This window comes from Rhinoderma darwinii, chromosome 1, assembly GCF_050947455.1.
Source record: "Rhinoderma darwinii isolate aRhiDar2 chromosome 1, aRhiDar2.hap1, whole genome shotgun sequence".
Lineage (NCBI taxonomy): Eukaryota > Metazoa > Chordata > Amphibia > Anura > Rhinodermatidae > Rhinoderma > Rhinoderma darwinii.
In genome coordinates, this window is record NC_134687.1 from 626,618,237 (window position 1) to 626,633,131 (window position 14,895).

The 14,895-nt window shown below is 43.3% G+C and overlaps 1 protein-coding gene across 1 annotated transcript in view; it reads right to left on the reverse strand.

Annotated features, from left to right (window-relative positions):
* The window catches only part of IL31RA (interleukin 31 receptor A), a 58,905-nt gene extending 44,537 nt beyond the window's left edge, over positions 1–14,368 (reverse strand). The window contains exons 1-3 of the mRNA XM_075842490.1: positions 14,286–14,368; positions 10,912–11,012; positions 6,910–6,981 (exon numbers count right to left, since the gene is read on the reverse strand). Coding sequence (XP_075698605.1) covers positions 6,910–6,967 — 58 coding nt within the window. The 5' untranslated portion in view covers positions 6,968–6,981; positions 10,912–11,012; positions 14,286–14,368. The remainder of the gene's footprint in view (positions 1–6,909; positions 6,982–10,911; positions 11,013–14,285) is intronic.
* Between the last annotated feature and the right edge of the window lie 527 nt (positions 14,369–14,895).

The window sequence follows — 14,895 nt, forward strand, 5'->3', positions numbered from 1 at the left end:
CTGCTGCTCCTCCAATCAGCGCTCACTTCACGCAGCAGTGCAGAGGAAGGAACATTTCTCCTCTCTTCTGCTCGTACCCACTGGCGCCCCCCTTGCAGCATGGCGGCCGGCGCCCTGTGCGACCGCACGTGTCGCACATAGCTAAGGCCGGCCATGGTTACAGCTGACATCCACCTGTAACGGCAGGAGCCGGAGCCAAGTCCGATCCCTGCCATTAACCCCGAAAGAGATCGCTGCATCTTTGTGGTTGTCAGCAGATCGGCAGCTCTGTAGGAGGGCTGCCGAATGCTACTATGGCAACAGGAGATCTAACAATGGCCTCCTTCTCTGCCATTACAGAAGCAGATTAGGCCCCGCCCGGAGGCGAAGCCTAATCGGCTTCCTGTCAGTGAATGACTGACAGATCTACTACATTGCACTACATAGGTAGTGCAATGTATTAGAAAAAAAATCTGACAGTTGGACCTTCAAGACCCCTTGTGGGACTAAAAAAAAAGTGTCAAAAAAGTTCAAAAAAAGTTGTAAAACATATAATAAAAGTTTCAAGTAATAAAATAAGACAAAACACAAAATCGCCCTTTTTCTCTTATCAAGTCCTTTATTATTGAAAAAAATATTTGGTATCGCCGCATCCGTAACGGCCTGAACTATAAAGATATTCCGTTATTTATACCGGCGTAAAAAAAACACCACAAAAAACAATGCGAGAATTTCTGTTTTTTGGTCACTTTGCCCTACAAAAATTTAAATAAAAAGTGATCAAAAAGTCGCCCTCATACAGCTCCGTAGACGAAAAAATTAAAAAGTTATCGTTCTCACATGGCCACAGAAAAAATACATTCTTTTTACAAAAGTAATTGTATTGTGTAAAAAGTTGTAGAACATAAAGTGCTATCAATTAGGTATCGCCGGAATTGGACTGACCCGCAGAATAAAGTTAACATGTCATTTATGACGTGTGGTGAGCGCTACATAAAAAAACAAACTAAAAAATATGCCAGAATTGCTGTTTTTTTGGTCACCTTGCCTCCCAAAACAAAGGATAAAAAGTGATCAAAAAGTCGCATGTACCCCTAAATGGTACCAATAATAACTACAGCTCGTCCTGCAAAAAAACAGCCCTCATACCACTACGTCTATGAAAAAATAAAATTAGTTAAGGCTCCAATAAGTCAGGAAATAAAAATATGCAATTGTGCCGACCCGAGGGGAACATTTCTTCTGTTTCAAGAGGCGAATTATTGAGGCCCTAAAATTAGGGAACCAGGAAGGGGAGGGCCCAAACATATCCGCTGGAAGCGACGGTGGCCGTATTACACCAGGAAGACACTTTCCAGCTAAATTCCCCAAACTGCAAAGGTGCCGAGTGTGGACCAAAAGGGGGATAAGAAAGGACATTTATCAGTGTGACACCGGCCTGTGCAGAAAGGATTGCTCCACAGCGTAACACACAGCTATGGATTATTTTATTGTTTTTTTTTTACCCCATTATTATACCACCTGACTATGCCCCTGATGTACTATGCCCCAGTTTACATATACCCCCACATTATAAACTGAAATACCAGCAATACTCAAACAAAACTACTACCAAGGAAAATCTATGCTTCAAAAGCCAAATGGCGCTCCCTCCCTTCTGAGCCCTACAGTGTGCCCAAACAGCAGTTTACTTTCACATATATGGCATCGCCAAACCAGGGAAAACACTTTTAACAATTTTTAGAGTGTGTGTCTCCAGTGGCACAACCTGGTCATGACATATTTGCCACTGAATTGGCATATCTGGGGAAAAATTGAAATTTTTACTTTGCACCATCCGCAGTGCAATCATTTATGGAAAAGACCTGTGGGGTGAAAATGCTAATAAATGCCTTGAGAGGTGTAGTTTCCAAAATGGGGTCACTTCTCAGCGGTTTCTTTTATTATTTCACATCTGAGCCCTGCAATTGTGAACCAATACTTTGTAAGTCGCCAAATGGCCTAAATTTCGCATGCTACTCTTTCACTCCTGAGCCCTATCAAATGTCCAAGCAAAAGATTAGGGCCACATGTAGGGTGATTCTAAAACCGGGAAAATCAGCACAATAATTAGAGAGCTGTCTTGTTATGGTGGCACAAGCTGGGCACCACATATTGGCATATCTATGGAAAAAATCCCATTTTCACCCTGCAACATCGAGTCCACACTAATTTCTGCAAAACACCTGCGGGGTTAACATGCTCACTACACCCCTAGATGAATACCTAGAGGGGTGTAGTTTCCAAAATGGGGTAACTTGTGGGGGGTTTCCAGTGTTTTGGTCCGACAGGAGATTTGCAAATGCGACATAGCAACCAGAAACCAATCCAGCAAAATCTGAACTCCAAAAGCAAAGTGGCACTCCTTCCCTTCTGAGCCCTACCGTGTGCCCAAACAGCAGTTTATGACCACATCTGGGGTATTGCCGTACTCGGGAGAAGTTGCTTTACAAATGTTGCGGTTCTTTTTTTCCTTTATTTGTTGAGAACATTAAAACTTTTGAGCTAAAGCTACGTCTTATTGAAGAAAAAGGATTGTTTTTATTTTCACTGCCCAATTCTAATTAAATCTATGAAACACCTGTGGGCTCAAAATGCTCACTACAACCCTAGATGAATTCCCCATGGGTGTAGTTTCTTAAATGGAGTCACTTTTTGGGCATTTTCACTGTTTTGGTCCCCTAGGGGCTTTGTAAATGTGACATGGCCTGCGCAAAACATTCCTGCTAAATTTGAGCTCCAAAAGCCAAATGACGCTCTTTACCTTCTAAGCCCTGCCGTGTGTCCAAACATCCATTTATGACCACATGTGGGACATTGTTTTACTCGGGAGAAATTGCTTTACATATTTTGCAGTGCTTTTTCTCCTTTAGTCCTTGTGGAAATTAGAAAAAAAATAGCTAAACCTACATTTAATTTGAAAGAATGTAGATTTTCATTTTCACGGCCTACTTCCAATAATTTCTGCAATAGACCTGTAGGGTAAAAATGCTCACTATACCCCCAGATAATTTCCTTGAGGGGTGTAGTTTCCAAAATGGAGTCACTTTTGGGAGGTTTCCACTGTTTTGGCACCGCAAGAGCCCTGCAAACCTGACATGGTGCCTAAAATATACTCTGATAAAAAGGAGGCATCAAAATCCCCTAGGTGTTCCTTTGCTTCTGAGGCCGGTGCTTCAGTCCAGTAGCACGCTAGGGCCAAATGTGGGGTATTTATAAAAACTGCAGAACATGGGCAATAAATATTGAGTTGCGTTTATCTGGTAAAACTTTCTGTGTTACAAAAAAAATGGATTAAAAATTAAATTTGTGCAAAAAAATATGAAATTTGTAAATTTCACCTCTACTTTGCTTTAATTCCTGTGAAACGTCTAAAGGGTTAAGAAGCTTTCTAAATGCTGTTTTGAATACTTTGAGGGGAGAAGTTTTTAAATGGGGTGACTTATTTGGGATTTCTAATATATAACGCCCTCAAAGTCTCTTCACAACTGAACTGCCCCTTGTAAAAATAGCCTTTTGAAATTTTCTTAAAAATTTGAGAAATTGCTGCTAAAGTTCTAAGGCTTGTAACGTCCTAAAAATAAAAGGATGTTCAAAAAACAATGCAAACATAAAGTAGACATCTGTGTTCTAACTGCCTGTCTTACAAGCAGATACATTAAAATTTAGAAAAATGCTAATTTTTTCAATTTTCACTCAATTTTGATGTTTTTCCACAATTAAATACTGAATGTACTGAGCAAATTTTAACAGTAACATAAAGTCCAATGTGTCACGAGAAAACAATCTCAGAATCGCTTGGATAGGTAAAAGCATTCCGAAGTTATTACCACATAAAGTGAAACGTGTCAGATTTGAAAAATGAGGCTCTGTTAGGAAGGTCAAAAGTGGCCAAAGAGGGAAGGGGTTAAAGGACCAGTGTCACGAAAAAAACATTTTTTAGATCAATTTGATTTTAGTGTTTTATTAAAACATTTTTTATTTATTTGTGTGTTTGTGTTTTACTTTTTTTTATTTTTTCACTTTTTCTTCCCTATGGGGGCTGCCATATTTTTTTCCATCTCTGTATGTGTCGATTAACGACACATACAGACATGGAATACGGCACATACAGTCCCATAGTGAATGCGAACGGGGCCCGTTCCATCCAATATACTGTACGCCGTCTGTGTGGGAACGGCGCATGCGCCGCTCCCACACAGTCCAAATTGAACTGTGCGACGTCCGGCGCCATTTTCTTGTGGACCGGAAGTCGTGGCCGAACAGTAAGATTACTACTTCCGGTCGCGGCTTCCGGACTTGTGCACTTGGAGCGGAGGTAGCAGACGGAGCGGAGGGAGCGGCGGCGGCAGGAGCAGGTAAGTTAGGTCTGTGTATGTACGTGTTTTACTGTGTGTTTACTACTGTATGTAAAGCTACTACACTGTGTGTTAGCTCAAAAAATGGCAACACACAGTGTAGGAGGTTTGACCGTTCAATCCCCTCGTTTCTCCCGGCACTAGCCAGGATAAAGGAGGGGGGGATTCTGAGAGCTCACTAGAGCGAGTGAGTTTTCTAAAATTTTGCAGCATAAAGCAATGTGGTTGCTTTACCACATGCAATGCTGCAATTTTGGGAATTGCTCCATCTAGTGACCAGCACTGGGAAATATTATAAATTAGAATATAATTTATAATATTTCCTGACTCCTGAAAAAAAAAGTAAAAAAATTTGAACAATGTTTAATCATCTATACACTAATTGTTTAAATTTGCTCAGTGTCCAAAGTCCAGTTTTCAGATTAAAGTAAATTTTTAATTTCATTTGGAAATCTTGGTCCCAGAGTCTGGAGGAAGAGTGGAGAGGCACCAATCCAAGTTGCTTGTGGTCCAGTGTGAAGTTTCCAGTCAGTGATGGTTTGGGGCCATATCATCTGCTGGTGTTGGTCCAGAGTCAGCGCAGTCGTCTAGCAGGACATTTTCGAGCACGTCATGCTTCCCTCTGCTGAGGAGCTTTATGGAGATGCTGATTTAATTTTCCAGCAGCACTTGGCACCTGCCCACTCTACCAAAAGTACCAATACCTGGTTTAATAACCACACTATCACTGTGCTTGATTGGCCAGCAGACTCACCTGACCTAAACCCCATAGAGAACCTATGGGGTCTTGTCAAGAGGAAGATGAGACACCAGACCCAACAATGCAGACGAGCTGAAGGCCGCTATCAAAGCAACCTGGGCTTCCATAACACCTCAGCAGTGCCACAGGCTGATCGCCTCCATGCCACGCCACATTGATAACACCTCAGCAGTGCCACAGGCTGATCACCTCCATGCCACGCAATATTGATGCAGTAATTAATGCAAAAGGAGCCCCGACCAAGTATTGAGGGCATATACTGTACATACTTTTCAGTAGGCCAGACATTGGGCTTATTTAACCGCTTCACGCACCAGGACGCATCGGTACGTCCTGGTGCAGGTGGAGAAGTATGGAGCGCGCTCTATAAGCTGCGGATGTCGGCTTCCAGCTTACAGTATTTTACAGCCGACACCCGGGACAAACTGGCAGGAACAGCGATCACACTGTTCCTGGCTGTTTAACCCCTCAAATGCTAAGGTCGATCGCAACCGTAGCATCTGAGGCGTTGAAAAGAGAGTTCGACCCCCTCTGACAGTTCACACCCCCCCCCCCCCGCAGTGAGATCGCAGGGTGACGACGGTTGTCATGGCAGCTCAGGGCTGCCTTCACTCTGCCTCTGCTAGGCCCTGCCTGCGGCAGGGCTTAACAGATGTCTGTAAAAATGACAATATACTGTAATAAGTTAGTATTGCAGTGTATTGTACCAGCGACATAACGATCGCTGGTTCAAGTACCCTAGAGGGACAAATGAAATGTGTAAAAAAGTGAAAAATTAAAAAGTTAAAAAAACTCCCCTTTTCCCATTTTTCCTCAAAAGTAATGTAAAAAATTAAAAAAGTAAACAAAATTGTTAAAATTGACTGTAAACCGCCCAAATCGCTGTTTTTTGGTCAACTAAGCTCCCAAAATTTTTTGTACCAACAAATGGTACCAATAAAAACTACAGCTCGTCCCGCAAAAAATAAGCCACCACACCGCTCAATGCACAAAAAATTAAAACAGTTATTGCTCTCAGAATGTGGTGAAACAAAACAATTTATTTTTTTAACTAAGTTTTTTTTTTTTTTTTAAAGTAGTAAAATATAAAAAAAACCTATATACATTTTATATCACCGTAATCGTATTGAGCCACAGTTGTTGTTTTTACCACACAGTGAAAGCCGTAAAAACGAAACAAAAAAAACCAATTGAGGAATCACAGTTTTTTCCAATTTCAGCCCGCAAATAATTTCTTTTCAGCTTCCGAGTACATTATATAGTACTTTAAATGGTGACATTAGAAATGAAAACTCCCGCTGCAAAATATAAGCCCTCACACCGCTCTATTGACAGAAAAATAAAGGAGTTATGACTCTTGGAAGGCGGTGAGTGAAAAACGAAAATCAAAAATCAAACAATGTCTCGGACCTTAAGTGGTTAATATTCTAATTTTCTGAGATACTAAATTTTGGGTTTTCATTATCTGTTACCATAATCATCAACATTAAATGAAAAAAAATGCTGCAAATAAATCACTCTGTGTGTAATGGTAATGAATCTATATAATATGAGTTTCACTTTTTGAATTGAATTACTGAAATAAATTAACTTTTTGATGATATTCTAATTCATTGAGAAGGACCTGTAGATTTCTCACCTCCTGTATAACGTGCGGATAAGTGATAGATCACTAAAACAGGGGCCCTAGGACAGCCGGATTATGGAGGAGTAATATGGAGTTCTGCATCTGTCACAGACACTCAGGTAACTTCATGTCATAATATAAGATACCTGTTATCTGTGTTGCCGCTGATAGTATGGTTAAAAGCCATGGCAGATAGCAGAACATCTTCCAGCTAGCCACTAAAAGACAAATGAGAAACAAGCATTATTACACAGGAACGTCACTATTGGGGTATGTTCACACGGCCTATTTACGGATGTAATTCGGGCGTTTTTGCCCCGAATTACGTCTGAAAATAGCGCCTCAATAGTGCTGACAAACATCTGCCCATTGAAAGCAATGGGCAGACGTTTGTCTGTTCACACGAGGCGTAATTTACGCGCCGCTGTCAAATGACGGCGCGTAAATAGACGCCCGCGTCAAAGAAGTGACCTGTCACTTCTTTGGCCGTAATTGGAGCAGTTATTCATTGACTTCAATGAATAGCAGCGCCAATTACGTCCGTAATTTATGCGGCGTTCAAGCGCCTGCACATGCCGTTACGGCTGAAATTACGGGGATGTTTTCAGGCTGAAACATCCCCGTAATTTCAGCCGTTACGGACGCCCTCGTGTGAACATACCCTTAGGGTATGTTCACACGGCCTATTTTTGGCCATTTTTCAGGCCGTAAACGGCAAAAAAACGGCTGAAAAATCGGAGCATTTTTTGCATTTTTCGCAGCGTTTTTTTACAAGTAAGAAAACAGCCGCGAAAAAGAAGTGCAGGACACTTCTTGGGACGTTTTTGGAGCCATTTTCCATAGACTCGATTGAAAAAAGCTCCAAAAACGGCCGTGAAAATCGCGAGTGGCACAAAAAACTAGCTATTTTCTCTTGAAAACAGCTCTGTATTTTGAGACGTTTTTGACTCTGCGTGTGAACATACCCTTAGGCTGGATTCAAACGAACATGTTCGGTCCGTAATGGACGGAACGTATTTCAGCCGCAAGTCCCGGACCGAACACACTGCAGGGAGCCGGGCTCCTAGCATTATAGTTATGTACAACGCTAGGAGTCCCTGCCTCGCTGCGGGACAACTGTCCCGTACTGTAATCATGTTTTCAGTACGGGACAGTAGTTCCACGGAGAGGCAGGGACTCCTAGCGTCGTACATAACTATGATGCTAGGAGCCCGGCTCCCTGCAGTGTGTTTGGTCCGGGACTTCTGGCCGAAATACGTTCCGTCGTTTACGGACCGAACATGTTCGTGTGAATCCAGCCTTTATAAACCAGGTCTGACTGCTGTAAAGAATTCTCTTTTACAATTGTTGGAATATTGTCACACTATTTGAACCTGATTTCTGCATGGCTTCTTTATTTTAAATTCAGTATATTGAGAAAGCATATTATACAGCATCTAGTATTAAATACCAGGGTTTGACACTGGTAACCATGTACGAATAAATGGACAAGGACATTAGAAAAAGTAAGTCGCTGCGTAAGGACGCTCCTGGGATTCGCAAATGTGATGAGAGAGTATTGGGTTTGAGACGATCCACAAAATGTGCCCCACCCCGAATCTGAAAATGATCAAAACCCCCTATTTTTAAAGACTATATTTATTCATAAGGGATAATAGTATTCACCAAACACTTCCATTTTGATGGTGGGGATGTCTGATCCATCCAACTTATGGCATAATAAAATTATGGTAATGGTTAAGCCATAATTCCTCCCAAACAGGCCATCTTTAGGGGTTAAAGGAGTGGAGGTATGTGACGTCTCCAATACCGTGTCAATGAGTTTATTCCTTAGTGAGCCCCTTTATATGAGCTGGACCCACACATATGCCAAAAATCTGATTGAGGATAAGGGCATCGATCAGACATTGGGGAAGGACTCTTACCCATTCAATGTCCTTGGTGAGGTAGCTCTGCTGTATAAAAAATAATTGCATCATCTTGTTATTAGCAGCAAGGGAAACATGAAAGTGCAAAAATAATCTCACCCAAATCCTCAGAGGGGAGGGACAGAATGAGATCCTTCCATCTAGTTTCAGCAGGTATAAGCATCTACGTCAACTACTTGTATTAGGTGGGTGTACATAGCCGAGATGAGGCCTCTAGGCCCCTGCGATCTACAGTACATACTCTATACCAATAACAGGGTAATTGGCGCAGAACACGGATAATGTCACCTTCTATACCCGAGAGGATAACTTGTGAACTGGTTACAATTTCCCGGGTAGCCCAACATGTCCAAGGAAAACCGGTCATAGGGTGGAAAGTTCCAAATGAGTTGCTAAATGATGTTCCACATTAGGAAGCACATCATCCAGGACCCAAGATCTTAAATACTATGACCTGCCAAGTATAAGGTTAGGCCATGTCGGCCTGTGATTTGGGGCGGCCTAAGGTTGCCAGTTTTAGATCTTTGGACTCCAAATGTTGGAAGGGAACTGGGAGTGTAGGTCTTTGAAAAACTTCTTGGGAACCTGTACTTAGGCATATTCTAGAATAAACAGCCACTTCAGCAGTATAGTCTTCTCTATTAAATAAATTCGGCCCGCTATTACCCAGCAAGGGGTGTACATCGCTCTCCAACATCTGGTTGAAGTCTCTAGTAATAACTATGCATAGATATTTATATTCCTTAACCAGAGCCAGGTCGCACGACGCATTAGGCCAGCCCGCTGTGGTATTATTGCAGATTTTGCCCAGTTCACAATGAGGCCAGAGAAATGGCATTCATCAAGTGAATGGCATAGGGAGGGTCTTTCTGGGTCAGGCCATAAATAGCACCATGTCAGAGTAGAGGCCTATATAAAGTTCTCAGGATCCTACGTGCACTCCATGATACAAAGCATACTGGCGTATACGCAGGGCCAAAGACTCCATTGTCACTGCAAAGACTAGTGGAGACATTGGGCACTATCTGGTTCTTCAACCTAGCTGAAAATGGGCCAGAACTGACTTATTAATGAGGATCCTAGCTCTTGGGGATCTGTATAAAATGGATATAGAGCCTTAAATTGGCACATGAGCATCAGAACTGGAGCATGGAGCAATAAAGGAAGGTGCCTGGTCCTATAAATCACGTTTTCTTTTACATCATGCGTACGGCCGGGTGCGTCACTTACCTGGGGAAGAGATGGCACCAGGATGTATTATTGGAAGAAGACAAGCCGGCGGAGGCAGTGTGATACTCTGGGCAATGTTCTGCTGGGAAACCTTAGGTCCTGGCATTCATGTGGATGTGACATGTACCCACTACCTAAACATTGCTGGAGGAAAGGACCCCCTTCATGTCAGCGGTATTCCCTAATGGCAGTACCCCCTCTTCCAGCAGGATAATGCGCCCTGCCACATTGCAAACATTGAACAGGAATTGTTTGAGGAACATGACAAAGAGTTCAAAGTGCTGATTTGGCCTCCAAATTGCCCCAGATCTCAATCTGATCGATCATCTGAGGCATGCGCTGGAAAAACAAGTCTGATACATGGAGGCCGCACCTCACAATTTACAGGAATTAAAGGATGTGCTGCTAACTTCTTGGTAGAGATTAGAGATTAGAAATAGACCTGCTGTGTGTGAATAACACTGACCTGCCATGACTATAGATGTCTCTACACAGCTCAGGAGCTAGAAGTTAGCAAGAAGCAGGATAATAACACATGACAAGAAGGATCAGACCAGGGCCGCCATAAGAAATTTCTGGGCCCCATACAGCCAAGGAGTCTGGGCCCCCCCCCCTCATTATTGGGGCGGGCGCAAAGTAAAGGGGTGGAAGGTAGGGCAGCGGTGAAAAGCAAACTGGTAGGGTCCCTTTGGAGGGGCAGGGCAGAGACAGCTGGTGGGTATCAGGGGGCAAGGTGGAGAGACTTAGTGCCAGGGCTCAGTGGGGGAAGGAGGAGGGGATTTCTGGGAGAACAGAAAGTGGCATAGGTGGGAGGGTGGCCAGGGGGAGACGCAACCTGTCAGTGTCTCTGTGGAGGAACAGGAAAGAGACAGGGACTCTGCGGGGGGCAAAAATGGAAACAGTGTGTGTGGAGAGAATCTGGTTGCAGGGGGTCAACAGAAACAAAAATGATTGGACTGAAGCTGCTGCCTGTACACAGCAGTCACTCACCAAGATGTAGTTCTGGCTGCTGCAGTCCCTAAGATCTCCCACTGCCGCGACACACCTTGATGATTTGTTTTCGCCTTCTCTTCTCATGCAGCACACGTCATCTGTATAGACACCACACGACAAAATTAATTCATACACCAGACCTCTTAATAATTTCAGACCCCAAACCAGAAAAAAATTCCCCAGATCAGACCTCTTAAATGGGTATTCCGGTTACAACAAGTGACCCCCTATCCATAGGGTAAGGGGTAACTTGCTGATCGGTTGGTGTCTGACAGTTCGGACCCCCACCGTTTACGAGAACGGGGATCCTGAAAACCTAGCGGCAGGTCTCTCATACGCACTGACGCTCCATTCATTCTCTATAGCTGCGCCGGAAAAAGCCAAACACTGCACTAGGCTATGTCCGGCACTCCCATAGGGGATAACTTGTTGTAACCGGAATACCCCTTTAAGGAATTCAGACACCTTTCCACAGTTTAGCATTCAGGCTTTTATGGTCTATCTAGTGGATATGGGATTTGATAACAAAACATTTATTGATGGGGATTATCTGCTGAGGCTCTGTGGGGGAGATGTCCAATTCTCAATGGGTGCCTCTATATAACTACATGGGATAGCGTCTCTATGGTAAGCGAGGAGTGACAGTAGGTGGCTATGTGGCAGAGGCAGGGAGGAGGTGCGAGGTAACAAGGCCTCTGTAAGGGGAAGAAGGCTGTAGCAAGGGGGAGATACCAAGTGGCAGGGAGTAGAGCCTACGTGGCATGAGCAGGGGGCACATGGATCAAGGGGCTCTGTATGTGAGAGGGCAGTGAGGAGACTCATTTGCACAGGCTTTGTGTGGGGGCAGGTGGCACACAGTAGGTGACAGGGGCTTTTTTAAGGTAAAATAACTTGCTTGAGCTGTGTGTGGAAAGAGGCCGGGTCATAAAAGATGAGCTTACATTACAAAAATTATATGGATCATATCTTCTTCACCCCCGTAGGTATTATCTCACTACCCACCTCAGGTTTGAAGGCTATGTAAACCTTTGAATGTGTTTTTTTTTTTTTTTTTTTTAAAAAAAAGTTTACCAGTCTGTTTGGTGCTACTTTGCAAATACTTTTTACTTTATGAGATACAGCTGTATTGTTTCATGTATACAGAGCAGCTGTATCCTGCACTGAAAACTTTATCTGTCAGGTCCACGGGACTGACAGATTCAGTGTCAGCGGGTCCTTCATGTCTCTGTTCATAATTTAGATTTGATCGATAACAGGTGGACGTATTCAGGTCTCAGCGCACGATGCAGCTGCTCTGCATACAGGATACAAAGCAGCTGTATCTCAAAAAAGTAAAAATAAAAAGTATTTATAGTTCCATAACACACACTAGTAAACTTTTTTTTATTTAAAAAAAAAAACAAAAAACTTTTCAGAGGTATACATAGCCTTTAAGATCCCTCCCCCAGGTATCCTCTCCTTCCTCTACCCCCCCCCCTTCAAATATCCTCTTTTCCCCCAGTTATCATCCCCCTAGTATAATGTCTCCTTCAGTGTCGTCCACCCTCCATTATTATGTCCTACCCACTACACCATCATCTCCCTGCCCCCATTGTCAACAAACCCCCCCCCCCCTCTATAGAAAGCAAGTGTCTTACCCCGGTCTGTATGATATCCTCTGGACACTGAAGCACCGCATTGTATCTCTAGCAGCATCTCTATGACAGCTCTTATCTCCTGTGCTGTGTAACCTGACTATAAACCTGTCTTCTCCCTCTGGTTACACAGCACAGGAGATAAGAGCCAATGTAAGAACTGCTGCTAGTGATACAAGACCATGAAGCAGTGCCGAGAGGATATAGTACAGACATGGGTAAGGTATTGCTTTTTCTTGGGATATGATCTGAGGAGGCTCCGGGCAGCTTGACGCCTCCACTGGATTCAAACCTCCCCCCGCCTTCATGACGTCTCTCCTCCTTGTCTCCTCCACACACGCTGTCACGCCACTGTGGAGGGGGAGGGGAGGGCACTATGTGAACAGCGGGCCCTTATGATTTTACTTTGATGTAAGGAACGGACCCCGGCTCCGTGATGGGACCTGTTCACCAAAGTGAAATCATAACGGCCCCACTGCTGTGAGCAAATTAATTCCAACAGTGGAGAGCGGGCCCCTGTTTTTTCAAATGTATGGCCGGGCCCCTGACGGCAATACCGCCAGTACTGCCCTGATGGCGGCCCTGGATCAGACTACACACAGGGCTTGATTGTAGTCTGTGACCATGAAGCAGCAGCATCTCAAGAAAGATATTGATCATTTTTGCCTTCCAACTTTTGAGATATGTATTTAAAGGGCTTTCCAGGATTAGAAAAACATGGCTGCTTTGTTCCAAAAACAGCAAACCCAGTGCACGGCCCACATTGAAGTGAATGGGGCTGAGCTGTAATACCTCACACAACCTGTGGACAGAAGATACTGTAAGACAAAATTTTACTTTAAGAAACTGTTGAGCAAGAGAGTAGTTCCTGGAACACGTGCGTCTTCCTGAAGCTAAGGAAATGGATGAAGTTACCCATCTTAACTTATATGTATTCATTCTCCGTTGACATTTCTCTTCTCTGTCATGAATCGCATGAACTGTAATCTCCTTCTCATGTGTCAACCACTGATTAACTGACAAGTGGAGCTCCCCTCTTTAAGAGGTTCTTTAGCAGCTGCAGTGTGTATATAAGGAATAATGTACCTCCTGTCAATTACTAATAAAACTAGAAGTTACCTTAGAGTCCTGTGACCCATTCAAAGTATTCAGCCTGTGGCCTCCTACTCTATGATTGCCGAATATTCTTATAACGTACAGTAGATTATCACTTATAGAACTAGCACTATTTTATATTGGCACAGTAGTGGTGTACATGCATGACAGTCATACCGTGGTGTAAAGAAGAGAATAACATAAAAATTGTGCCAAAACCACACAACACGCTCATTTGTGTAAAGTGTTGTTCTCATGGCACTATTGATAAATGCGCCCCCATGGTGCAGATAGGTTGTAACACACAAGTCGCAGTTCAGACCGTGTTCCAACATTTTACACGCACATTTCAACTTTTACAAATAGGTCCCAACTGAATTTCCATAAAGTTTTTCAGGTTCTGTATCCAGAAAAATTGCGAGGTATCTTATCACAACCAACGGTCCAAAGCAGGAGATGTTTCTTGTAGCGGCTCTCCCATCCCAAGCCGGAGACCCACTTCTATGACACCCATATACCCCAACGGTCCTAACGTTACAAAGTAGCAATCAAACATTTCACTGTCAATAAACAGTTAATGCTCATCAGCAATACTAATATAGGACTAAAACAGGACTAACATATGGAAGGCACCACTCTTACCCTTCTCTAATCGAGCCTGTGATGAGGATCTTCTCATTTTCCAGAACACATGGCACTAGGACGTTATCCAGCAAACAGAAGCTTCTGCCTGGACAAGCCACACTGAAGGCATCTCTATTACAGTTAGCAATAAAATCGGAAGTTGTACAATTGTAATGTTTCAAAACATCCAGGAAACAGCAGCCGATTGCTGCAACGTCCCATATCCTGAAATGAGGACTCAGAATGGAATAAAAGCAAAACAATACAAAGCAGAACGTATGAGCAAGTAATCATTTGATGCCAATTGTGAATTGAAAATCAGCTCCGTACCACTACAGCTGTGAGATGCAATGGCCGCCAAGGTTTTTTTGGGGGGCACAAATTGCTGCAAAAAGCCGCATAACAACATACCTTAAATGGGCTTTTCTATATTGCAGTTTATAAGTCATTGACGTCACTAGAGCATGCATTATGCTCCTCAATAAACAACTTTCAACTGTCCACACATCTGCACTATGTTCTGAATGATCCTCTATCAGGTGGTCCATGGATGATGCACTACACAGGATACATATATGGGCTATATCATTCTACTGTACAGTCAGGGTCTACTGTGCTAGTATAAGAA